Consider the following 27,317-nt stretch of genomic DNA (forward strand, 5'->3'; position numbering starts at 1 on the left):
CATACAATAATGAAGATGTTAAAATACAAACGGTGATGAGGACCTATATCACCCCAACCAAGTTTAACTGATGGTCTCCAGATATTTGTGACACATGTATCAAGTGTTTGGAGGGGAAACAGCACTATTTCAACAATATTGGAAAATTACCTTTTCAAATTATGTCAGACATGCTAAATCTAGAGATTCCTTATCAAGCAAAAATGCATGTATTGGCATCTACCCCAAAAAGGTACTTTTGTTTGTGTTTTAATATCTCTTGTACATTCAAGTTTTTCCACTTAATTGTACATTTTATTGTCAATTGGGGTCCATTTGCAATGTTTAAAATAATAATAAAAAAAAAAAAACAACAAAAAACAAAAACAGTATAGGTTGCAATACATATAGACATCACAGTAAGAAAGACAGACTGCCTGTACCTGTAACTACAGTGACTACCTATACCATAGCTACATCAAAACATATTTGTAAACCCAATATGTTTTTTTTTCAGGAACTTTCCTTTCTGATATGCTGGAAATATCAGAAAAACACAAACAGCCTCTACACCCACACATAAATTCTTCTACAATATTAGATTGTTTGTGTCTTACCCCACAAAATGAATAAATATATTTAGTTCGACACAGAAATAGCCACTATGCATGACAAGCATAGCCAAACAATGACTTCTTAGTCAGCATAGCAGCCCTGACTAGGGATGGGTACCGGTTCTGACATAAACGGTAGTAACCAGACCGAAAAGCAGCGCACATTTAGGTGCTTTTTTTTTTTCTTGAGATGTCATACACTTTGGATTCTAGCCAATCATTTTGCCTTTCCAAGGATAGTAGGCGGACCCAGGTACGTACATTCTTTTAGAGCAGAGCTACAGATTAAAAACGCCCAAGGCGGAGCGGTCAAAAGTCTTGCTGTACTTCACAGCAAAAGATGCAAACTCAAATGCAACAAGTGCTTTAAGGTGATACTGTGCAAAGGAGGTAACACCTCGAATCTGATGAAACACCTGGCAAAGCATAGCGTTTTTTTAAAAGCCGAGAAATGCACCGTATTTTATAGCTTGCTGCAAGACCAAGCACCGCGCACATCTACTGCGGGTGTGGTGCCTGTTATCGGACCCAGAGTTAGCAACATCCCCCAAGAACTCGGAGAGTAGAGTCCTGGCCCCTAGCCCTGCCAGTGTAGCAGAAATGATGACGGATGATGATGGCAGCAACAGCCGTTCTTCTCTGCATGAGGAGGTTAATGTTGTTCGTGTGTAATTTACGTTGAGTAGGCTAACCACGTTATTAAATTAATGCATGTAAGGTGAACTAGCAAACACCGTCGTAGTTACATGCGGCTGTCTTCTTGTTTGATAGAGTGATACCATATATGCCCTATAGCTGCAAAAAAGGCTAACATTGTTATCTTTTTACAATAAAAACAGCTAAACATGAGAGGTTTTAGGACAAAGTTTGTGTTTTCCATTGTTTAAGCACCGGTTCCAACCAAAGGAGGTATGTTGTATCAACAGAAAAGGCTAACTTGGTTATCATTTTGCAGAAAAAAAAGAATTCTAAAAATAAAAACATAAGAGGTTTTTGGACAAAGTTTGTGTTCTCCATTCTTTAAGCACCGGTTTGAGCACCACTTAAGCACCGGCACCGTTTCAAAAGTACCAGTTTGGCACCGGTATCGGATAAAACCTAAACGATACCCATCCCTAGCCCTGACACCAACTTTCATGTTCACTGCCATTGTTCTAATCAATTAACAGCTGTCATTATGTGTAGTTATGCCCCTGTATGATGTTGGGGGTCATTCTGAATTGATTCCAGGAAACATTAGTGGAGCACAGCACCTATATTGTGATGCTTTAAATAAGCCTTTGTGTAAATTCACTGAGGAACAGTGAAATATCAGTCAAATATGCACACAGCCACACAGTGTAGCTTGATGCTAGGGGTGTGTGTGTAGGAGGGGAGCAATAAGGCTGCAATAAGAGGAAGGGGAGTGAACAGAGGAGGGTGACGACCTGCTTAATCACAGCCTTTCTAATAGATTCACTCGCAATCTTCTGCTCCTTAAATTAACTCCTGGAGAGAACAGAGGGGATGTAATACACAGATGAGCAGCAGGGCCATGTCCCCGATAATTCCCCAATATAAACTTTCACATGATATAAAAAAGGTCATATTTTTTGTGTGTTAAAACTCCTGAGTACACAAATAAGCCCAGGCATGTCTGAAAACGAGATTTGCTTGTAAGCCTCTGATCAAAAGCCAAACAATAACATTTTTAAGTTATCTAAGTGACTTATATTACATGTTTAACCTGAGTAGATAAAGACGGCGGTGGGTTTGAAAACGATTTGCTGGGAGTCCGGTGTTCTCACGGGCTCTAGTGAGCCTTGCCCCCGGCTAGCTATCGAGCTAGTGGGTAACAGACGTCTCCGAAAACGTCTGAGCGCTTTTGAAAATATGTGGTGTCTTGATAAACTGAGCAGATATTTGAGGTTTACACAGCTACATTCTCACCTGAAAATATGTTAAACGTTTATTTTGTGACCCAGAAAGAGTAATAAGAGTAATATTAAAACTAACTAGCTGCTGCCATTGTTGGAAACTGAGCTGGGCTGCGCTATGAATTCTGGGACACAGCTTCAAACGGCTTCAAAGCCTCAAACGATGCGTCGACTATTAAATTAGTCGTCGACGATTTTGATAGTCGACATAATCATGACTAGTCGACTAATCGTGGCAGCCCTAATACCAAGATTTTTTTGTATTCGTACTGATGGTATTTTGTATGTTTTGGAATAAGATATAACATTAGTTCTGCCTACATTTGAAGAGACACATTTCATATCCAGTATGGTTCAGACATACTGGATATAGGATTTCTAAGACTGATACCGATATTTGGTGATTAAAAATGTCACTACTCCCATAAATCGGCTAGGGGCGGACGATATATCAAACAAGTTTTTTTTTTCCCCACATACGATTGTTAAAATGGCTAACCACTGAGTACAGGCTGCCATGGAAATATTAAGCTGTCTGCATGTGATTCACTGTGAGCGGTTTTGGTATTTTGCGAATGCATAATTAATCCACCCTCTGAACCAGAAAACCTTCTGCCCGGCACACTGCGCTGATCATGCGTGTTTATCTGCTACCAGATAAGGAAAAATATGGCTCCATCGTTTGGATTTCACAAGGAGGATGTTGAACAAAATCTGGTAATTTGCAAAACATGCCATAAAACTATTGCCGCTAAAGGTAGCAGTACCACGAAATTAGTCCATCAGCTTAAAAGTCATCCACTGCAAAATAAAGACTTTCTTAAACTCCACATGTCAACATCTTCCCACACACACCAAAAAAAACCAAACAAACAAAAAAAAAAACGATACGAGCTACAACGCCTACTGGCGAGAGAAACAGAAAGACAGCACAGTAAGTCCATGTTATTGTTTATCGAACGTGAAGCACATTTATGGGTTTCTTTGCAGCTGGTTCAGTAAACTTTGGTCAGAACGTGACAAAACTTGCAGTTTTAGCTGTTTGCTTGGTTCCATGAAGTTGAGTGAGTTTGTGGCTTCGTTGTTTGTGTTTAGGCACATTTCGCAAAATGATGTAACTGCTCTTTAATTGTTTGTCATTTTTTCTGTTTGGTGGTTGTAGAAATGGTTTATATGTGCTTTTAGCTGAGGTTTCTGTGGATACCGCACATGCCGATATTTACATAAACTCACAGAGGCTTAAACTGCAGCTCACCCCATTTGCCCCCAGATGCTAGGGCTCAAGACATTTCGTGATATATATTGTATCGCAATATAGCAAAAAAAATATTACGACATTAGATATTCCTCATATCACCCAGCCCTAATTTCGACTACTTTTTTTTCCATCTCATTGATGTTGACGATGCAACCTCCGAAATTACAAATGCCTAAACATTAGCAAATAGCCAATATCAGACTTTAATATTGGCCAGTCGATAAATTAGTTGGGTATAATAAAACAGATGCGGTATTAAGAATACACATAAGTGACTCTATTTTTAAAAGTTTTTCTTCATAGTCTCTTCAGCAACTGTGTTAGTGTTTGCAATTAACGGAAGTAAAGATGAACACTGGAGGCTTTGAAACTCTCCACATCCAGTTTTCATTACAAGACTTTTAGAGGAGATGCTATAAGTGCACAATACAGACTTTTGAATGGTACTTGTGCCACATGCAACATCAATTAAAAGCTGAACATCAAAGACTGCTGGCTCAACAATGCATTTGCACAAACACATTAATGCTTTAAAAAAAAAAAACCCACAAGTAATCAATGTCAGAGATTCATTCCCACTTAGACACATTATGTTAACACAATCTTCCTCATTACGAAAAATACCACAAACGAGGCAAGAGCCATTGTTGTTTTTTTTAAAGACAAGACAAGAAATAATGTAGAAAAAAAATGCTGTACAATGGCAAGCTTGGGCTGCAGCAGTGATACAGTGTTGGATAGTAAATACAAGAATTTGGTGCAGGACTGAAGAAGGACATTTCCCACATGCTTGATGAATTACAGAGTTTAACAGCAAACAAACAGATAATGCATAATAAGGGATACTTTAAAATCATGCATACAAAAAAAATGTCTGTAGTCCTACGCAAGCTCAGTACTTTACAGTTACTCCTCTAAAACCAAATGAGGTGCCCAGTGGGTGGCCATTCACGTACTTAATTCAAGTGGTCGGAAGAAAGTACACACTACTCTAATTTCACTACTAATTATGGTTGTGGAATTGCCAAAGTGAGAGTGAAAAGCATCATGTAGCCAAGGGGCAAATTCTAAAAAAAGTTGGCAGGATTATTCCAAGGAGGAGATGAAATGATGCTCTTCACAGTGTAGATGTTCTGCTTTTGTGGCAAAAAGAGATCAGTCAACTGCTATCGTGAAAACACTGGTTAAAACACAAACAGGTGGAATCCAAAATGGTAGCGTTGACAGGAAACGAGTAGCTATAGAAATAGTGAACACAGCAAATCCATCATCTTTAACCTGTGTGTGGTGACTTTTGAAGATGATGTGCATCTGTTATGCAGCAACTGATGCTGCATGCTACATGGCAACTAAAATTGTCATTTGGAGCTGAGATGAGGCTGTAACAGCATCAACCATTTTGCCTGGTGCGATGGCTACAGTGTGTTTGGTGTTAAGTCAGTGAGGAAGGCCGACATCCTTATTGGGTTAGCTGGATTGTCCTCTCTAGGAAGTGAATAAGGGTGAGCTCATATGGACAAACAGCTGTAGCCCAAGTGGACCCAACAGTACAGCACTGACCAGTATAGTCTGGTACCAGATGAGACCAACAGTGTTTGGGACTCCAGTTCCAGATACTTCCCTTGGACTTTCAGGCTGATGAGCGCCATCTACCTATTATTCTATATAAGTAATTATTCTGATTTTATTAATGCAATGGCAGTTACCTGTTGGTGGTAAGACTTAACAACTCCCTCGCACTTTCCCTCTCTTTACACACTGAACTGATGTTTGCTGTACATCAATTAAAAACTAAACATCAAGTTTTCATTGACATTGCAGATCAGAATATATATCAGAACAGACCAGGCACAAAAGTCGGGCTCCCTACTTTTCTTCATCTGCAACTCATCAATTTTGCACATGAACCTTTGAGGGGGGAGTATCACTCCTTCATTCTGTATCACTATTCAGTCAGAACAAACACTCCTGACTCTGAATCCACTCAGACTTAACAGAGCCTGATAAAACAATGACATCTCACTGCATTGTTCTCTGGGAGAATGCAAAAACACCAGACTGTAAAGATCCACGCACACTCTGTTCCAGGTTCACATTGAAGGCTTCAACTGGCCACTTTAGTGTTTTTATCAAGTCAATATTTAGTGAACAAAAAACAAAACAGAACAATGGACATATTTTTTTTATATTGGCGCAAATAAGAGTAATTTCCTTATACTACAGCTGCACAATTATAACTTACTAACAACATTGTATGTTGTATGTAATTGTATCTCTCAAACAATTTATGCTGTAGTCTGGAGTGCTGCTAAGAGATCGTCCAGCTGGCTGGGTGAGGCTCCCTCTTTGGCTGTGTCTGGGCTTTATTAACGGGACAAATAAGCAGGCCCTCCCCCGCTGCTGTACAGCCAGGACTGTCCTGGCTGTATGCCTGAGCAACAAGCCAGGGTTAGAGGAGAGAGGACTTGCTGGCCTGGTTAGTCCCGAACAAGCTGTGTAAGGCCTGCTTACAGAGCTGAAAAAGTGGCAATAGGATTTATGCTGTAAACTATTCATGACTCACTGCCCATCTTAGTTTGGACCTGAAACTGCAGAAAAACCTGAGTAAAATCAGTGTAATTTTAAACTTAACCCCAATTTTAGTGCATCTCATTTCCCAAATGTAGTCAAATGTATTTATGATGGTGAAGCAGATGAACACCATCCAATCCATTATTCCTGGATCCCAGTTTCGTGACTAAAAGCAGATTTGGCTTTGTATTTCTCTTTAATGACCACTTTGTAAGCAGCATGTCCCCATCACTCTGCTGGAAGACGGATGCAGATGCCTCAATTTGAGCCGAGCAGACAGACGGCACAGCAGAGCTGGTCATCTGACCAGACAGGTTGAGTCTTACCAGATGGTGACTTGGAAGGTGCTTCATGCAAGACCTTCGTGACACAGACAAAACAAGGCTACACTGATCTTTACAAATATGAACAAGGAAATTGTTGGCCCACATATGATCAGATTGCCCAGACCGGCCTTCCTGTCATTAATTTCTGATATGATTCCTGTGTGCCTGGCCTGGCTGGTGAAACAGAGCGCAGATGGAGGCAGCATACTCCACAGATTTGGACTGGGTAACAGATGGATCAAAAGCAGGATGGACAACTTGAGCAATGCCACAAAAAACAGGAGAATGATGGGCTTCTCTTCTGGCAATGAAGTCAAAATGTGCAACCTTTAAACAGCCATAATGTGTAGCATACAGGGATTGTGAATGAAATCCCCATCAAAGTAGACAAAGACTGAATGCCCAATTTATGTCAAGCTCTAAACAAGTGTGCATAACACAGTACTGAACGCCTACCCCACAATCCTGAAGGTGAAGTGAAGTCTAATTAGGTGATTACTACTTTTCTCCTCTATGCCTGTATGTGTTCAAATCTGTTTTTATATGTATAAAAAGTAACTAGTTCACTTGGCTGCAGAGCTGCCCAGCTGTAGTTCAATCCGGTCTTTAAGTCTGACATCATTAGCCATGACTGGGCCCAAACTCCACTGCAGGTCCATAAGTCACACGATCACTGCGGCATCACTGAGAGTTAAAAACTGTCTAAATCCTTTCACCTGTAATAAAATGATTAGCGATGCTGCTCTACCAGGTGTAACAATTAAGTTTACCACCCAGGCATCCATGAAAAACGAATTTATGAAATTTAACGGAGTTAGACGTTAGCAGGAAGTTAGCTCGCTAGATTCCATCTAAATATAATATACCATGTTCTGACAGACATTTCCGAAACAAATTAAGACGTACAGCTCTACTGCCATTTCCGACATAAATGAAGACAAGAAAGTAAACAGCAGTGACATTTGTAGGGTTACTGAAGTTTGGCTAGCTGTTGTGTAATGATGTGCTACGTGATCGCTAGCGGCACAGCTATGTTAACATAATATTAACAGTGAAGCTGGAGGATGAACGCTAACTTTTTTCCATTCAATAAAAGTTAACGCAAGGGTTCCCGAAGGTTCGGGACAAATGCAATCGTATGGCAGGATACTGTAAACAGACCAAACTTCAGTCGGGAGAATAACTGAGATAATCCATCCACAATACGAGGTTAGTTATTAATATACTGCTGCATGGCCTGGGCTGCAGTTACATCGTAAGGTTTTAAAAATTGAGCTTTAAAATGATTAGCGGTAATAAAAACCGAGAGAGGCCGACAGTGATCACTAACTGTTTTTAGGGGCTTGTTGAGATTAAATAGAACAAGATACAAAGCATTAAAACATGTAAAAAACACAAAAGCCTTACTAAACGCGGAGTAGTTTGGGCCCGGAAGCAGGATTTATCACGTCATCACTTAAAGACTGGATACAGTAAACTTGTGGGAGACACCATCAGCGTGACATGATGTTTAAATTGGTCAGCTTGCTGAAGGTTGACAGCAGCTGTCCCTCTTTCTGTCCCGGTGAGGGCATAGTGTGTGTGTGTGTGTGTGTGTGTGTGTGTGTGTGTGTGTGTGTGTGTGTGTGTGTGTGTGTGTGTGTGTGTATTTATTGTGTACTACCTGTGAGGTCAGTACACAAACCGACACATGCCGTGGCTTGGCTGAGGCATGGGACTGGGACTGTGACAGACACATGAAAATGTGTTTGGTGCATTGAGATGGGTTTTTACTCTGTGACAGCCAAAGTGCATCATTCACATTAATCTATGGGAAGAGTATGTATGCGGCGAGTGAGACATGACCTGCATGAGATGCACAGCGCGGTCTAATAAAAGGACGCAGGCTGATATCAAAACAGACATGACAGCTTGAAACTGTGGCTATGGGTCAGCACACTAGCCATTGCTCCCGTGCTTGAGGCTACCTTGACTCACTGCAGTCTACAGCTGATAGATGTTGATGCTAAAAAAGAAAAATATCATCTCAGATCAGGTTTTCAGATGAACTTTCCAAATGTTGCCACAATCTCTATCTGTGCTATCTGAAAATCCTTAACTTCCTGCAATTATGTTTCACAGAAATATTCCACAGGCTCTTACACTAATAGCAGTGCACTTATGTTTTGCTGTCACAAAATCTAACAAATCTGACAAAAAAAATCTGTGGCTTTGCAGCACTCAGTCTGGTATAAGCAAAGTACAAGCAAAACGAGTAATGAAGGTCAGTCCTAAGAAAGAGCGTGTGTGCTCAGTAGGGATGCCACGATTAATCGACTAGTCACGATTATGTCGACTATCAAAATCGTCGACGACTGATTTAATAGTCGACACGTCGTTTGAAGCTTTGTAAGATCACAAAAGACGCAGGAATAAGTAGTAGGATTTAAGAGTGTAATAACAGACTGAAACAGAAGATGACAGCACTGCAAGTACAAGGATGCCAGCTGCCGTTAAACCCCGAAGAAGAAGAAGCTGTGTCCCAGAATTCATAGCGCAGCCCAGTTCAGTTTTCAACAATGGCGGCAGCTAGTTAGTTTTAATATTACTCTTATTATTCTTTCTGGGTCACAAAATAAACGTTTAACATATTTTCAGGCGAGAATGTAGCTGTGTAAACCTCAAATATCTGCTCAGTTTATCAAGACACCACATATTTTCAAAAGCGCTCAGACGTTTTCGGAGACGTCTGTTACCCACTAGCTCGATAGCTAGCCGGGGGCAAGGCTCACTAGATCCCGTGAGAACATCGGACTGGCCAATAGACTATGTGCACGTTAGCATATGCTACTTCCGGTGCGGAAACTCCTGTGGGGAGCTTTGTTTCCGGTGTCCTATTCGCACCTTGTTTACGGTCCAAAACAAGTTAAGCAAATGAATGAATCAAGCGGCGATTTACATTTCTATAGATGTCTTGGGTATTTATCCAATATATCTGTAAATGATGTTCATCGACTTGTCAATATTTTTTCCCCCGCGCCTCAGAGCAAAAGAGAAAAGGGATTCAAATTTTATATTTCTTAGTATCTGTAAACAGCGGTCCCTCGTTTATCGCGGGTGTTATGTTCTAAAAACAACCAGCGATAGGTGAAATCAAGTAGCCAATTTTATTTTTTGACGGTGCAAAACGTTTCGTGGACATACAGTACTACACTTCAGAGTCACACTGCTAGCGATCGATGCAGCGATTCTGTACTGTACAGGAGAGACGTCACGGAGGAGATCGTCTGCAGCGATCAGGACGCAGGACACAATGTGACGTAAAAAAAAATAAGCATGCAAACTTGCACTAAAAAATCTGGGAAACAGCGAGGTGAAAGGTGAACCGCGTTATAGCGAGGGACCACTGTAATTTTGAAGGTAAGTCACAACATACCCTTCGTAAATACTAATGTATAGAAACCGTTAGCAGCAATCATTCATTTTATGTGTGGCTTTTTTTCACGGTTTGTTAACATGCTGTGTAGGTGTGTACTTGACTAGCTGATATCGACATAACGGGGGAAACATCTGGTTTGACTATTCTTCACCTGTAGTTTGAATTCTGAACATTTGCCTGTTTAGATCATAAGACCAGTCACTATACAGAGATGTGCTTCTGAATGTGGACGATGTGTCTTCTGCATGCAGTAATGCAGTTCTGCTTGTGTTGAGTGATGTAAACAACTGATCGATCCAAACTCCTTAAACGTCAAAATTGATCATTCGATTTTTTATGACACAACAGTGGTGAGTGTTCCCACCTTCTGCTCTTTGTAACTTAACGCGATCTTTCCGTTTTCGAGTTTTGGACATGATTTTGGAGTATATCTTCGCAGTAGTGATTGACCGCAAAGTAAAGCTATCAAAATAATCGTTTGTGGCAGCCCTAGTGCTCAGTCAACTTTGCTGGGATAAAAGAAAAAGACAGGGGGGGGGAATCAGTTCACGTCAAAGAGTTCACAGCCTGCATGTCTCTAGTCACCTGAGTAGAGTCAGAGGAAGGGCAGCGAAGATATGAATCAGTAACAATCAATGTAGAGAGGAGGTCCATCGCAGAGAACAATGTGCAGAGAAATGCTTTTCTTGTGGGTCTTATGGAGCTTATTGTCAGAGCAATTGATAAAAATCAATTCCATTTATGACACCTGACATACATCTGGTAAGGATCCACTGTTATTAAGAAATTAAAGTAAATAATACCAACAAAATAAACAACAAGCATGTCATAAATTATCAGAAACTGGCATGAGCAGGTGAAATGTCTGATACAAAAATTTACAAACATTTTAGAAAACCCCTTGAAACTTGTAGAACTAATATGGATACAGCCGGAGGGCCAAGAGAGGCAAAGTACAAGATCTGAGAGAGAGGCCAAAGAAAAACTAGAGTGTGGACAGAAACAGACAAGAGACAGACAGAGAGAAAAACAGTGCAAAGAGAGTAAAAGTGAGAGTCAGAAGAAGAAAAAAAGAGTAATCAGAAACAGGGGTGCAAAGAGAAAAGAGCAGTCCATCCAGTGGTGGGGGAGTAATTAGCAGGCTGAGAGTTTACAGGAAGAACCCTGTGAACTAGGACACTTTATTCCCACATATCCTCAGCTGAACTCCTCCTCAAAACAGAGAGAAAGGGAGGAGGGGAAAAAGCAGATCTCTTTGGCGAGAGCACTGTGCATAAATATGGGGAGCATGAGCGTAGGCCATGTAGGAGGAAGCATAGCCCTGAGAGGAGGGGGGGGGCAGGATCAGGGCAGGAGGTGCACACACCAGCAGAGCCCTGACTCCTGGAGCAAAACAAGAGGAGGAAGAGGAGGAGGGGGTGAAAATGTAGGAGCAGTATAGTGCAATTAGGCTGCACCAGCATGCAATGCTTAATAAAGAAAAAAGTTATGCAACAGAGGAGAAGTGAAATCCAATTAAAACCTGGCTTCACTGCACACAATCAATCATAGAGGAGAGAATTTATATTTTTCTACTCATGTTCCCTGTCAAAGCAGCTACCCAACACCCCACAATGAGAGGTGCAAAAACTACAAGAAAAACTTTTATTCGTCTGTTTTGTAGTCTTAACTAGACATGCGATGTTGATTACTGATACATATTTTGTATTTGACTCTTGCTTTTTGTTTTGAGTTTCTTTACGTAAAGCATGAAGTCCAAGTAAAGCCCACTGACCCCTCTCAATTAGCTCCTGCCAATTTAGATCTCCACCACTTTATGCTCAAGCAAGTAAGTGTGTGAGGCAACGAGATGAAAAGAGGAGGTGGCTGTTGAAGGGAGAGTGAGATTTAAAGTTGTGTGTGTGAAGCTTTGAGTTCAGGAGGACAATGGGAAGATGATGGGAGAGTTGACAGGGTGAGAGAAAAGGCCAAACTTGCTCTGGTTGTAAACACTGCCTCTGTGTGTGAGGTGAAGCGGCTCTCCCTCAGCGCCACACCAGGACAATCTGAGAGCAGAGAGGGAGGAGGTGGGAAGGACAGCAGGCAGAAATGAGAGGAAACGCTGATGTGATTCAGGCAGAGAGAGTGAAAACCCTCGAAATTAGGAGAGCACATCGAGGAAAACAAAAGAATGTAAGGGGCAGCAGTAGAGGGAGGAGGAGGAGAGCAAGAGGACGACAGAGAGTCAGGAACCATGACAAGTGGAGGGGAAATCCTCAGAGCGCCTGCAGCTATCAGGGCACACATGGAAGGATATTCTCATTCTCTCTCACACACACACACACACAAAACATAACAGCAAGCACAACTCTTTGGGTTGCCACTATATGCAACTATTTAACACAACTCTAAATGAAGAGTGAATCATTTGGGGATATCTACTATGTAAGGACCTACGTGTTGCATTTTACAGGCTGAAAGAAATGGTCAGGTGCAGTTTTTGGCTTTTTGACCTGAAACCATCTTTACATGAATTACATGTGAAATACTCAGCCTGCATAGAGTGTGCAGGAGGAAGCATACGCTACACCCACTATGTTGCTGTTAAACAGTGGGTGTAGTAGGATGGACACTAGGGCTGCCACAAACGATTATTTTGATAGTCGACTAGTCACCGATTATTTTTGCGATTAGTCGACTAATCAGATCATGCATCCATTGGACGTAAAACGTACAGCTTATATAAGAGCAGATGCTGCTGGTGCAATAACTATCATTAGCTTACAGCTTTAAGTTTTTAAGGTATGTGCTAACTAAAAATAAAGACAAGATGATAGTTTATTAAATTTTAATGACATTTGAAGATTGTTTCGGTGAAGTTTAATAAACTCCTTGCTATCTAAAATATAACAGGACACCAGAGTATATTCTTCTGATAATCAGCTATCTGCTTGATGTTTATTCAGCTGTGTAAAAACTATAACTTTAATCTCAGCCAAACCGATTTACTCAGGAACAAATAAAATACTACAAAAAGCCAAACAATAACATTTTTAAGTTATCTAAGTGACTTATATATGTTTAACCTGAGTAGCGAAAGACGGCGGTGGGTTTGAAAACGACTTGCCCGGTGTCCGGTGTTCTCACCGGCTCTAGTTAGCCTTGCCCCCGGCTAGCTATCGAGCTAGTGGGTAACAGACGTCTCTGAAAACGTCGGAACGCTTTTGAAAATATGTGGTGTCTTGATAAACTGAGCAGATATTTGAGGTTTACACAGCTACATTCTCGCCTGAAAATATGTTAAACGTTTATTTTGTGACCCAGAAAGAGTAATAAGAGTAATATTAAAACTAACTAGCTGCCGCCATTGTTGTAAACTGAGCTGGGCTGCGCTATGAATTCTGGGACACAGTTTCTTCTTCTTCGGGGTTTAACGGCAGCTGGCATCCTTGTACATGCAGTGCTGCCATCTTCTGTTTCAGTCCGTTATTACACTCTTAAATCCTACTACTTATTCCTGCGTCTTTTGGGATCTTACAAAGCTTCAAACGACGCATCGACTATTAAATCAGTCGTCGACGATTTTGATAGTCGACGTAATCGTGACTAGTCGACTAATCGTGGCAGCCCTAATGGACACAAATGGGCATTACGGGGACTTTGTACTAGAAAGCTGACAAGTTAAAGACCATTTAATGTGTGCTTTGACATTTGCATTCTCACATACAACTCCACCAGGTGACGTTTAGAAAAGTTCAGGCCTGTAGTAACTGTGAGGAAATGGCTTTACGGTGACAAGGCGGCTTCTGAACGCTGCACAGCAGTCTGTCTTCCTACTGACAGCCCAAAAGAATGTGATTCCTCCTAAACCAGTGTCTCACTTTTTGCTTTCCACAAAGGTTGAACTAATTAGATTCGAGAACATTTAGAGATCTCATTCAGTGTATTTTGGGACTTTAGACTACATCACCACCTACCTCCTAAACACGTAAACATACGTTCACACTGCAGGCGAAAGCGCATTAAATCCGACTTTTTTGACCCTATGCGACCCATATCCAATCATGGTATGACAGTTTGAACAGCACAAATCTGATATTTTCAAATCCGACCTAAATCACTTTCGTATGTGGTGCTGAATCCGATACATATCTGATGTTTTAGAAAGCGACTGCTGTTAGAACGGTCATGTCGCGTTGAATCCGTCTTTTACGTCACTGACACAAGACAGATGCCAATTATCTGCGCCGGAGAAGACAAGCTAGAAAGCATGGCGGCCATTGTTAAAGCACGGGCTCTCTTTTTTCTCGGTGTCCTTCTTTCTCTAATTAATTTGTCAAAATTCTGTCGGTTACAACTGTGCAGAAATTGCTGCAACAACACCTACTAGCGCTGTAGCTGCCATTTTTACTTCCGTAAACAGAGCGTGTTGTGTGTGACGTCTTCTTTTGCTCATGCGGGCCGCTTTGAGGGCCGTGAACCGTTCTCACTAGAGCGTGTTTGCTGTCACATTTTATTTGTAGTGTGAACAACCAGACAAAACAAAAACAAAAAACGGATTTGATCAAAAAGAAATCGGAATTGAGCATTAAAACCTACGGTGTGAACATAGCCTTATTTGGACAATCGTTTCGAAACGTCCATTACCAAAACTCATGCACAGAACTGCAGGTCAAATCTCATTTAAAAATAAAAACCAACGGTTTCAGAAACGTCTGCTGATTCATGCAGGCTTTTTCCCCCGTTTTAAATTATATGCCTTTCACCATCTTTGCTGTTGTGGAGTTCGACCAAAGACTTCAGTGCAGGTTTCTTAAAATGCCGTGTCTCTCTTCTAACATTCTTGCTGTTAATCTTATGTGGGCTGTGGTCAGCTTATGCAGCTGAACACTGCAGCTGCACAACCCCTGTGTGTGTCCAGAGAGGCTCACTTATCAAAGGGCAGCAATCTCAAACCAGACAACTGAAATGATTTCCAAGCACTGCCTGCCCTTAAACCTCACTCATTTATATCCAGTGTAATGAATAGGGTGAAAAATTTATTGATTATTGAAGAAAAAGAAAAATTCAGACAGCGGATGAATTGAGGGCTGCACCAAGTCGTAGTATATGATCAATTTTGACTATTTTGAATGGTTTTAAACATGCAAAGCTACTTTAGTAGACTCTAATAATAAAAATGTTGCAGCTGGATATGACCAGTTTAACAAAACAATAAAATATGAAAAGAAATCAAAATGAGACTCCATTTCAGGGAAATGGGAGAAATCCTATAAACAGTCGGATTACAGCGAGAACTGCAGAGAGATGCTACAGATTTCATAATGAGTCTGGGGAGAACTGGCTAGAGCCCAGTGGTTGCCACGGTGCTAGAGGATGCTGTTTGCGTGTGTCCAGAGCAGCTCGGTTATCAGAGGGCAGCAATCTCTCGCCAGACAACTGGAGTGATTTCCAAGCGCTGCTTGCCCTCCTTTTCTCAGCTCTGACGAAATTTGATATTCACAGCATGTCTTGCTCTTGCCACACATCACGAGAAGCAGGGACGGCAGCTCAGCTGCTGCATTGGGCGAGCAAGGCTCATAAATGCCTATTCTCTCTCTTTCCTCCTCTCTCTTCCTCTCAGCGCCATCCCCCTCTCCTCCCACTCGCTCGACATAACACAGGGACAGCCATAACGACACACGCAAACACACCAAATTGCAGCTGAGCTATTGCTATGATGGCAACAGATTACAGTCAGAGAACAGAGAGCAGGTCTAGACACAGTTCCTCGAGGAACAAAAGGTTTTAGGTTCTCAGATGGGAGGCTGTGTGTGTCTGCCAAAAATGCAGAACCACCTCACAAACTGGAGACACTCAGCATGCACTTAGAAAGAGTTGATGACCAGTTAAACAACAGCAACCAGAATGTTGTCTAGTCACACAGAGACAGGGCTCAGTCACATTGCAAACACACATGCCCTTACATATGTACATACAAGCTAGGCTATTTTTAGAGCTTGGCTTGCAAAACGTCCCTCCCCCCTCCCCTTTTTAATAAGCCTGCCCTCAAAATGACTGTACAGTGCTATGGAATTAAAAATTGATCAGAAAGAACCCTTTCAGTTGGAGCTGTGCAGTTGTGTATGAAAAAGACAGCAAGACTGGTTTTTGTTTTGTTTGCTGTTGTGGATTATTTATTTTTTTGGCTAGATGATTTTGATTCGTGTTGTTGGTTTTTTTGGAGGGGGGTATCAGGAACACCAGTCTTTGCACAGGTGGCAGAATCCACTCATATAAAGCAAATATGCTCTGCAGCTAAATACAAGCAGATATTTGAAGCTTAGAAAACAACATTCAATTCCACTTTACTTTCAGTGTTAATATGGCCCATTTTATGCCATAAAAGAACTGGCTACAATCAGCAATCAGCCAAATACCTACATCTTTAGGAACCAGTTGTGTCCCCAGTTCCAGCACCACCCTGATGCAGCAAACTGACTGTTTCACAGAACCATCTAAGAAGTCATCCTTGGAAATTCAGTCAGTGATTCAATGAACCACATGTCTATTACTGTTTACATCCTTAATCAGCAGCATACTTTGCTTTAATATCGATGAAGTAAAACCCTGGAGTTCTGATACAACTGATACTACGACAGCACTGCCATTAACCTCATGTCATTCACATTGGTTCTGAGTTTCAGGCCACCTGCTATATTAACCCAGCGACAGCATGAAGAGGAAGAAATCCAGTAACAATGCATTTGTTAACCTCATTCATCTTCAGGTGTGTGAGTGGCCACCAGTGGATGGATATCAGCTGAATAGATTAAGCTGCATTAAGTCATAGCATAGCTATGCATTTGCACATTTCACCTTTTTTTTTTTTTTTTTTTAAAACTTCTTAAGAACCGTTTTTATATATGTAAACACAAGAATTAATTCACATTAGCTAACTGAATGGCTCAAGATTTTGCCTTAACATTTCCTGGTGTTTAAGATCAGGGTAAACTTGGTCTTGTCTGTCAGCACATAAGAGTGGCTGTAAAAAACAAACAAACAAGCCCAAATATACAGACTCTAAATCTGTTGGAAACACTGAATTGAATCCAGTCTGAGTTGTATAAAAACTAGCATCAACCAAAACAACACAATTGGCTTACTGACATTGCAGAAGAATTTAGTTGTTTAAATCCTTCCATCCCATCTCACTGGACCTGATCTAGGACTCTTGGCAGAGAAGTATACTGCATTACGTGATCCCAAAGCCAAACTATAATTCAATTACTACACAACAGACAAAAAAAAAAATCCTGTAAATTCTATCACTGAACAGAAGGTTAATAAGAAAGCTTACACGCTGAAGCAACAGGAGGCTACTCCACCCCGAGCTGCAGATATACCCATCGCTGATGGTACAAACTTATCTGCTTTATTTGACTTTGTAAGTGCACGTGCGTACACCCAACCAACACACACATACGCACGCCTCATTAATATCAATGCTGAATGGCATAGCATGGTAGGTTCAAAGCATTCCTCCCTCCCCCACCAGCAGTGATTCAAGCTTTCTTCGGCCTGCCAAATTCTTTCACTCTTTTTCAACAAGGTCTTAATCTGCCTTGAAATGCTGCAGAGTTCTCTTGCAGTAGTGCCAGTGGCCCTGAGGGAACACAGAGTGGGAAGTCTCCCACTCTCACAGGCTGGGTGCACAAAGCAGGGCCCACCCTCTCTCTCCCTCCCCGCCTTTGAGGGGACAATGGTGCAGGGAAAGAGGAAGAGACCGACGCTGAACCGAGGGCCTAAAATGACCCAACAACACGTGCCAACATGGTCCCTTTTCAGACCACACAGAACCACATTAAAGAAACAACCTGCTTTGAAAAAGAAGACATGGTGCCATACTGAAGAACTTGCCCTTCTTTTGCACTTTACATTAAATGTTGTTTTTTTTTCTCCATAGAGCCAAACTGAGAGGCGACGACTCCCTGTGAGCCTACCTCTCCTGCCTCTCTAGTAGGCATCCATCTCGTCACAGAGCTAAATCACATTACCTCGCTGGCAAAGCCATCTGGCAGCTTGTGCAGCTACAGAAAAACAACAGCAGCAGCACCACCAAGGCCTCGCACTGTCACAGCCTGCGTGCCCTACTGACTTGGAAAACAGACAGGCCGAGTGTTCCGATAAGAAATCAGATTTAAAGAAAAGCTTGCTAAAACACCTTTACAGAGAGCACAACAAACAGGGAAATGCACAGAAAGACATTTTTACCTGGTGCTGACTGCTTGCCTTTACAATTTTAACAATCTGTGCTGCAGATGTGCTAATATTCTATAACTTACAAAAATCAAACATGAGACAATTGGAATAAAGTGATTACTTCTTAGCTTTCCTTATTGCTAAGAAGCCATCTTTTCGGCTTGTATAAATCATACATGGGTCTCCCCCGACATAACAGCAAGCTTCCTGCAATTTAGAAGCACATTATCTTTCCATATCTCTCTTTTAGTTGAATTACAGAGAACCTCCTTAAAACGTTGCTCAAATAATGCATGCTGTAATGGTACAGCCCTTGTCAGGAATGTTAGAAGGCAGTCAACATGTGTGTATTCCATCTGTGTTAACTTTGGCAGTGCTGCTGGCTTCACTGGTTAGAGAATGAGAGGAGACAGCAAAACAAAGCTTTCCAAGTGCTTACTGTACTGCTGCATACATGTCTGTGGGAACGACACTGAGTTACAGTGGCAGCCGAGCAGGTGCTTTAAACTCACCGTGAAGGAGCACACGCTGAAGATAGATTCTTTTTAGTGGATCGATGCAGCATTGTGAAAAGAATATTAGGGGGAGGGGTGGCAGGGTCAAACTTGAACAATAGGAACTACAGTACTGATCTAACCTGTGGGGCGAAAAAGAGATATCCAGCAGCTCTGGGTGTTAATGTAAAGTCACCTCTACTACCTCAGCATGAATCGAGGTGAAAGGGAACAGAATGTGTTGGGGACAAAGTATGCTGCAGTGTCAGGCTTGTGCCCTCGACAGTGATGAGTTCGGTTACCCACAGAGAAGCCGGAGGGAGCTATTACAGCCATCAATCAGGTTGTCGCAGCAGCAGCAGCAGCAGCAAGGACACTAAGGGAGCCTCTGTACACTCACAGCTCCTTCAAGACAAAAGCAGACCAAGCTGAGGAAACCCCTCATCCAGATCCTCACCAACTGAACCACTCGCTGCAAGTCACACCTCGACTTTCTCTTCTCCATATTCCCTGTCTTGTTGCTCTACTGTCCTGCCAATCAAGGCACAAAAACCACCGCCTGTCACCGTGTAGTCATGACTGACTGCGGCTGGTTACTACAACTACTCTGATAATCTTTGTCGAGTTCCAAGTACACTGCAAAGAATTTCAACCCCAGGGGCATTTCAGATGTTTATTACTCTGAAGTGAATGCTTGGAACTTTCTTTGCTTAATTAAGTTGCATGAATTGTATTTGTTTAGTGTTTTCTGGAATCACATAGAAATTAAAAGCTGACACAGCATTGTAGTCGTGTTACATTCATAACCATAAAACAGTTCTTTTGGTCAATTTAATGTGTGAGCCATATGCTGGATTAGATGCGGTGCCTTCCACTTATTGAGCATTTTAAAAAAATTAAAAGGATCTGGAAAATTGCCAAATGTGAATTACACTCGAGCAGTAACACATCACAAAGTTGAATGACTTCATCACCTCTGGCTAGATGTTGCTCATTAGCTGCATCTATCCAGCCTCTCTGTCTGTATTCCACCACAAAGACCAGCTGTGGTACTCTGGCATTCAGACAGAGACAAACTCTCCTCCGTATCCATATGTGATGCTCACAGGCCTATGTGAACTGGAGTCAGAGGACTTTGCCTAGGGCTGTGCGATATGACCAAAATCTTATATCCCGATATAAGACATCTATCATCCCGATAACGATATAAATCACAAAAATTTAACATTTTCTGTAAAATCTGTGAATCTCAGGCAGCTCGACTTGCGTGAAGTGATTCCAGCTGGGCGTCGTGTACCTGGAGTCGAGTGTTTTAACCGATGCATGAAACTATACATTTTTAGACATAAGTTGTAACAGCCGCCTTTTTATTTGTGAGTATTCATAACACGGCGTGATGCAGGGAAAAGCCTGTTCTAATGTTTGAGTCTAAGGTTTATTTTTTAGCACCTGACGGCTCTTTTTTGCTTCTCATCCGTAAATACTCCGCATACTCTTTCACGTGATTCAGTTTATTTTGAAAAGTCTCAACAGGATCTTGAGCTTTATTGTGAAAGGTTTATGTGGAAAATAAACAAGCGGACACGCGATGGTTTTACTGTTGTTGTTGCTAACGACAACGCATAAAAACAGCCGCCTGTCCGTCCATAGTGCGGTTATATTAAATATAAGAGAAAGAGAGAACTTTAAGAAATTAATATAGCCACTACAGTGACCATCAAAACGATGAAAAAAATATTGCCGTAAACAGTTTATTTTGCGACACCACGAAACAAACGATAGTGTAAAATTAAACGATAGATGTTTTTATATCGTCATCAGATATATATCGTTATATCCAACATCCCTAACTTTGCCTGTTTACTTATTAAAGCTCTTCAGCGTGGCTCCCCTGACTGCGTCTGGTTAAGTCCCTCTAAAACCAGACAGCACACCCCAGAGAGGATGTCAGTAGGCCCCTTCAATGGAGATGTGACAAAAATGGTAGTACTACCAGCAGACCATGGGTACAGAGCGACTGTTAGTGTGGTGACTTGCCTCTGGAGTGAACTGAAAATGTGCTACAACTAATGTGCATGTGCACACAAACAAACACACACATTCGTTAGTATGCGAGAGACATTTTCCAACAACTGTTAAGTCATCTACAACCATAGATGGACAGATATGGAACAATTATAAATGCAAATCTGTCCTCAGAGAAGTTAGTCCTGGTTACAGCCCTAGCAGTGAGTTAAGAGTGGAAGCCAATGAAACAAACACAGGAGGCTGGACTTTGTCACTTCATATCAATGGCAGGCATGGAGTAAACATGTCTGCCAGTCACATTCACTTCAATAAAGAATGACACACTGATAGTGATGATAGGGAAAAATGGAATTGTGGAGAGAGAGGGGGGGGGGGGGGGGGGAGTCCTGAGTATTGTGATTAACCATTCATCCACCAACGAAGTCAATGTTGTGGAAACATTTGACATCAGATACGCGATCAGAAGAGTCAATAAGTCAAACCAAAACATATAACTTCTAAAAGCATTAGTCATACAGGATTTATAGATTAAAAATAATAACATACCTTTTTCTTACAACATTAAGTCACTGTACATGCTCTCCAACCATACTGTAACTGCCAGTCCTGCCAAAAAAAAAAAAAAAATCCCAAACACCTCCTTTGTCCTCTGCATGTAGAACATCAAGTATTTAATTGATTTTCAAATGAACAGTAACTCTGTGTCCCCACATCGAAAATACTCTAAAATGTTTCTTCCTCTATTGAAGATTCAAAAAACCCTGACAAGAAGCCGGGCCTCATCTGAAGGGAAGGAAAAAAAAAAAAAACATCACAGGAGGAGGATTAGTGCAGAGCAGCCTTCGGTCTTCTTTTGTGTTTCTACTCTATCACTATGGTAAACCTGTAGCCATTACATCTGGCGCACTTAAGCTTAAACAAAAGTGTAAAATCAGTGGGGGAAAAGAACGAAAGGCAACTCCAGAGAAAACCTATCAACAAATAAACATCTTAATCATACGATAAGTGAACCCTGGTTCAACAGAAAGACAGGAGAGTAAACAGTAAAGGGAACAATGACCTTCTGTTTAATGAGCCAGTCTCCTTTCTAGTCTGCCCATTATCCTATTAATGGATCAGGAGGAATTCCTTCAGATGGTATTAAGGGTTCCCCTGGAGAGTGCTAAACCTGGGAGGGAAAGGGCCAGAGTAGAGGAAGAGGCCCTCATTTTTACCACCCTCTGGGCTTCAATGCTTGGCCCTCTCATTCAGGTCAATTGGTCATGCACTTTCTCCCCCTCTCCGCTCTCATGCGTACCCAACAAACACTCTAGTGTACACATCCAAGCGATGAACCAAAACAGCATGCCTCCTGCTGCCACGAGGACCAGGCCCCGTCAGCGTATCTAGATCTAGCTTGTCAGCTACAAGCCTGGACATGCATGCCCTTAAAAGGTTTCCGGCACCTCAACAGCACCAATAACTTTTATAACGAAAGGATTCCTAGTATTGTCTTCCTCTTGAGCTAAACCAAAGATGGGCATGCATGTACAGTATGTGTGCTGCAGAGGCAGGACAGTCTCTGAATGCTAACAAAGAGTGGGGAGGGAAAAAAAGCAGGAAACTTGGCATCAAATTACACAGTGGGAGTGTGCGTGGCTTAGGTCAGGGAAGGACAGGAAATATGAGGCCTGGGGTTGTGGAAAGAGCCACGTGGTGTGGATGCGCTGTTGACCGCTTACACCAGAGTAAACACGCTAATGACAAAGGCACATGAACAGTCTGCGGAGTCAACGCAATGAAACCATAAAAGGCAAAGTGAAATCTGAAGAAGAAAAAAAAAAATTTCTAGTAGGTGTGGCTTGTTTCTAAGCTGCAGGAAAGGAAAGGAAGAAAGAAAGAGATCCCTCTCCACTTCAATGCTTTCCAGATGGTGATGTAATTTCAAATCTGAAAATGTGGCCACACAACTGATACATAAACTGAACGAGAGAGGGATCCAACTATGAGAATCTGCAGGGCATCGACCGCGATGCACAGACTGCAGACAAGATACTCTGTCATTACTGCAAGTGGAAACAACACAGAGCCCGATATTCAAACTGCAGATACAACACGCACAGCAGAGAAACAAGGCTCATTCGTGTGCTGCTGAACCTGTAAGGACTCAATCAATGAAAGCTCTTAATGCTCCACTGGGATCCTCGCTTTTCTTTCACTGCTGCATACTCAAGAATGTTAACCAATCAGATAGGATCAGAGGCATAGGCATTTAGACAAGTGTGTTGGCAAACACACGTGGGTCAAACCAACCGTATCGACAAACCATCATTGTTATGACAATTATGTAGCTGGCTCTTTTTCACTGCAGACATTTGTGCATGTCAGAGCAGGAAAAACACAAGTGGAATGTGGCTGGATATTATTCAGCTGAGTGACCTGCACCAGTGCACTTGTGTTTGCTACAGGTTTTTTGGCAAATAAGAAAAGAAAAAAAAAAAAAAAACTGTACCATTTAGTTGTTTTAGTGTACACCTCCCTTCAGATGCATATTTTTGCACACGTGTGTAGCCTCCTAAATCTTCCAACACCAAAAACATTAATATATTAGTTACTGTCAACCACATTTTATTAAGAGGCCATCAAATTATGATGACTTCTTACAGCCCAAGGTAACAAAGACTTATCTGACAGGAAGCCTAGATTATGCGGTTCACTATCACAGTTCATATCAAACAGAAAGGGGAAATAAAATTGTTTATGACAAAAAAATGTTTAAAAATTACTTAAATGAACCATTAACGTTCAAACAATGGATCTGCTTATCACTATCATTACTACTACTACACTTTGAGACGAGAAAAAGGTATTAATTGATAACATACACAGAACAGCCACAACGACTGCTTTGACTTTGTGCCACTAAAATAGCTCTTCCCTCCATAACGTACACAAGACGTCTGGGTGTCAGGCACTGAAACACTGGAAGCAAATTCTCTGGATTCTGTGGTTTGCTACGCGTAGAACCTCCATGGAACGGGCTTGTTCTCTGGTGGAAGTTGATTTGGATAAGGATTTGGGGAGCTCAGGGGCCGGGTCAACACACTGGTCTCTTCATGTTTGTTGTGCAGATAACTGTCCTGCTGGAGGATACCGTTGGTGGATAGAAGTCCCATTATCTGAGGCAAGTTGGGTGGTAAAAATCAAACTACCGTCCACATGACTGGCAGGATGCAGGGTTTCCCAGCAAAACAATGAATGTTATCCACACCACCAGGCACTTCAGGTTTTAATATTGGACCTTATCATTCACACTAAAATCAGCGCATGCCTCTGCTCTAGGGATTGCAACACTGTGTTTATTGAAATGTGGTACTTTCTGATCAACATACAGTACATTCACCTAACAAGCCATCACTGCAGTTTCTGGGTCTGTATACTCAATTTCCATGAGAAGCACTGCATGTGAACGTGCAGACCTGAACACAAACAGGGCCAAACCACAGCAGACACCTTCCTCACCATGACCCGCTGTCCTTTCCCCCCCTCCCTCTGTTGTAAAGCCTTTAATCCTCACTGAGGGCATATCCTGCTGGACGCTGCTCCAGGTCATCCTGCGACCCAGGAGCACTGATTGGGCGAGGGGGCAAGTGTAACTCACTATTTCCCCCCACTGGGGACAAACCTTTCTAAGAATATCTATAGTCACTACACTGCAATGTGTCTTCACCCATCAAACAAGGTTGAAAAGAGGGCACAGTGATTGCCGGAGGATTTGGCACAGGTTGCTAATGCTGTGCCATTGTACAGGAAAACAATTCTTTTGTTTTGTGGGGATTAAAGTGGCCAGAATGCCTGGCTGTAATGGTTTTACCGAAGAGCAGGGCATGTGGCACAGTTCAGAAAAAACACACATCTACAATAAATATCTGCAACACATTTGTCCTGTATATTTTATCTAAAGCAGCACCTGCAAGCCACGATAGTTACTCCACATACTGTAGGGGTCTTGTCCAGGCTTGTAGCGCTGAACATTACACACTCACACAATGCATGTTCCGTTTTGTATACAATGACAAGCTCTGTTGTCAAGGCTATCAATGTAAAGTCACGACTGCCCTGCTTTATCAACATATGATACAGTAATTATTCTATACATTTTTCTTCCACCATATAATACTGTCACCCATTTTACAGTTAGGCAACAAAATGGTGTTTATCCTTTCAACCCCCCCAATAATATAATATAATATAATATAATATATATAGCTGCATGCCAGCCACACTCCACAGGTTGCTATAAATACAATAAAAGCATCGCAGGGGAAAAGGTACCAGTTTCCCTGAATGCCACATGTGGCAGACAGAGACACAAGCGGAGCCCCACGGACGAAAAGGTGTCCGCCACCGCACCACGATGGAGCGAAAACAAAGCACAGCGGAGGGCTCCCACTGCTGCAACAGGGCTGCATGCCGCGTTGGTAAAACGTGTCAACACCCTACAACATCTTCCTGTCACATACATAAAACACCCGTTAGGTTTCCTCTGAACAATACAGCGCGGATGTGTTTGTGCGCGCGTGTCCAAACAGCAGCAGCAGCGAAGGCAACAAACCTGTGACACGCCGCGTGCAGCAAGCTTTAGCTTACTGAGGAATCAACGAGAATAAAATACAGGACAAGGCTAACCTGCTGGTGTTGCTCCAAATATCCGCACCACCGGCACTTTCTTCACGTCGCTCTCCCTGAATTCAGAATAGCAGACGTCCAGGTCTTTAATGGGACTTGTCAGGTAGTAGTCTGCGGTGACGATTCGTACCGCAAACATGACTGCCGCGTCCGTCAAATAAGCCAAAAAACTTTAGCTGCTAGGAGTCCACAAGATGCAGGGACCACGGTGGCCAGTCGATACCAGCCGAAGACTGCTGCTGTCACGGCGGTAACACAACGGCAGAGCGGAGGTAAAGCCCAGTTGTGTCCCATGGAAGAAGGAAAAAAAGAAGAAAGGGAAAAAACGCGAACAAAGATTCCCGTTGGCTACAACGCTTCCCGAGGTGCCGTCGCCGTTAATGTCCAGCTGCAGCCACGGAGAGCTAAACTCGACGGTGGCGGGTTGTTAACAGGCGCTCCGCAGCTGTCAGCTTCATGTTTTTAGTAGTGATTGCGGCTGTCCCGTGATTTTAGCTATCCCTGTGGTGTTGTAAGCCAGGAGGACATTCCTTCCAGTATGTAAAGTTATCTCCCGAAATCACCCCTCAGAACTAGTCCCAGCCAGTCCGCTTTTCTCAGGTAGACCCTCAGTCTTCCTCTTGCTCCCTCTTCTTCCATATCAGGCTAGCCCGCGTTAGCTAACCTTTCACAAAGCTACTCAAAATCCAAAGAGTTGTACTTCCGTGTGCACACTTCAGAATAAAATGATTTTTGACTAGTCCAGCGCAGTGATACAAAACACTGGAGCGAGAACAACCATTTTATTTTGAAAGGCTCAGCCATGGCATACGTTGTTTATGGGCTACGTAACCGGGAGGCATACATACTTGGTTTTTTGGACCATCTCTCCGGCTAAGCGCATTAGGCCACAAAGCTGCATCTGTTTGGAAATTCCCATCATTCAAATAAGATTATTCCGCCAGCAGGAGACAGAATGTGCTATCCCTCAGCTTCTTAGTGTGTAATGGTTGCAGAAACCTTCAGGTTAGAACGTTTTATGTGGTGAGTTGTCCTAAAAATACCCTTATAAGCATGTCACAAATCAAATGCACGAAGTCACCGGTTCTATCCTGTTACATCCCGATTGGCATTTTTTTTTAATAATATAAATATGAAAATAGACGCAATTTTTGCTAATACAGATCCAAGATTCAATATTTGTTTTTACAACATAAGTGACAGGAATTTATTTTTTTGAGCTCGCATTGCAGGGCATGGCATTTAACACTCTTATCTGTTATAATAAAAGCGGAATATGATGTTTCAAAACTGATTAAATTAATGACAGGACGTTTCAGCTGTAATAATATGTAGAAGTGTGTGCACTGAGAGGCCTATATATGAAGACTCATGCGATATTCCAATGTGGAAGCAGGGCCAGACACTAAACTCCCTTTAGTGTCTGAGGTGTTCGTTAAAATGCACTAAAAGTTATTGATATGCTCTTTATGTTTCATAACCCACCCTGCCCACTCATCAGGACCTGTGTTTTTCCAGATCAAGGAAACAGACAGTAAAAATCATGTCAGATCCCCCACAGCCAGGTCACATCTTCTCTGATCTGAAACCTTTCACCTAACACTGCAGAGTACTTAGCACCACAAACAAACATTGGCAAGAGCATTGTTATTATAGGTGTTATATCATTACACTGTCTAGGTATGTGTAAATTAGGGGAAAGGGTAATATCCTATTTATCTTATTGTGAGGAAGGAAAATTATCCTAATAAGAGGAGGATGATGATTACATGTCCTGTCTGTGAAGCATTTTTGAGACTTTACATGGTACATTGACCTGTACAAG

At 42.0% G+C, this 27,317-nt stretch overlaps 1 protein-coding gene across 1 annotated transcript in view; it reads right to left on the reverse strand.

Moving 5' to 3' along the window:
• rev3l (REV3 like, DNA directed polymerase zeta catalytic subunit) overlaps nucleotides 1-26,183 on the reverse strand; it is a 78,421-nt gene extending 52,238 nt beyond the window's left edge. The window contains exon 1 of the mRNA XM_084952777.1: nucleotides 25,493-26,183. Coding sequence (XP_084808903.1) covers nucleotides 25,493-25,631 — 139 coding nt within the window. The 5' untranslated portion in view covers nucleotides 25,632-26,183. The remainder of the gene's footprint in view (nucleotides 1-25,492) is intronic.
• Nucleotides 26,184-27,317: the final 1,134 nt, after the last annotated feature.

The sequence above is a fragment of the Perissodus microlepis genome, chromosome 15 (genome assembly GCF_051167445.1).
Source record: "Perissodus microlepis isolate ML-2025 ecotype Zambia chromosome 15, ASM5116744v1, whole genome shotgun sequence".
Lineage (NCBI taxonomy): Eukaryota > Metazoa > Chordata > Actinopteri > Cichliformes > Cichlidae > Perissodus > Perissodus microlepis.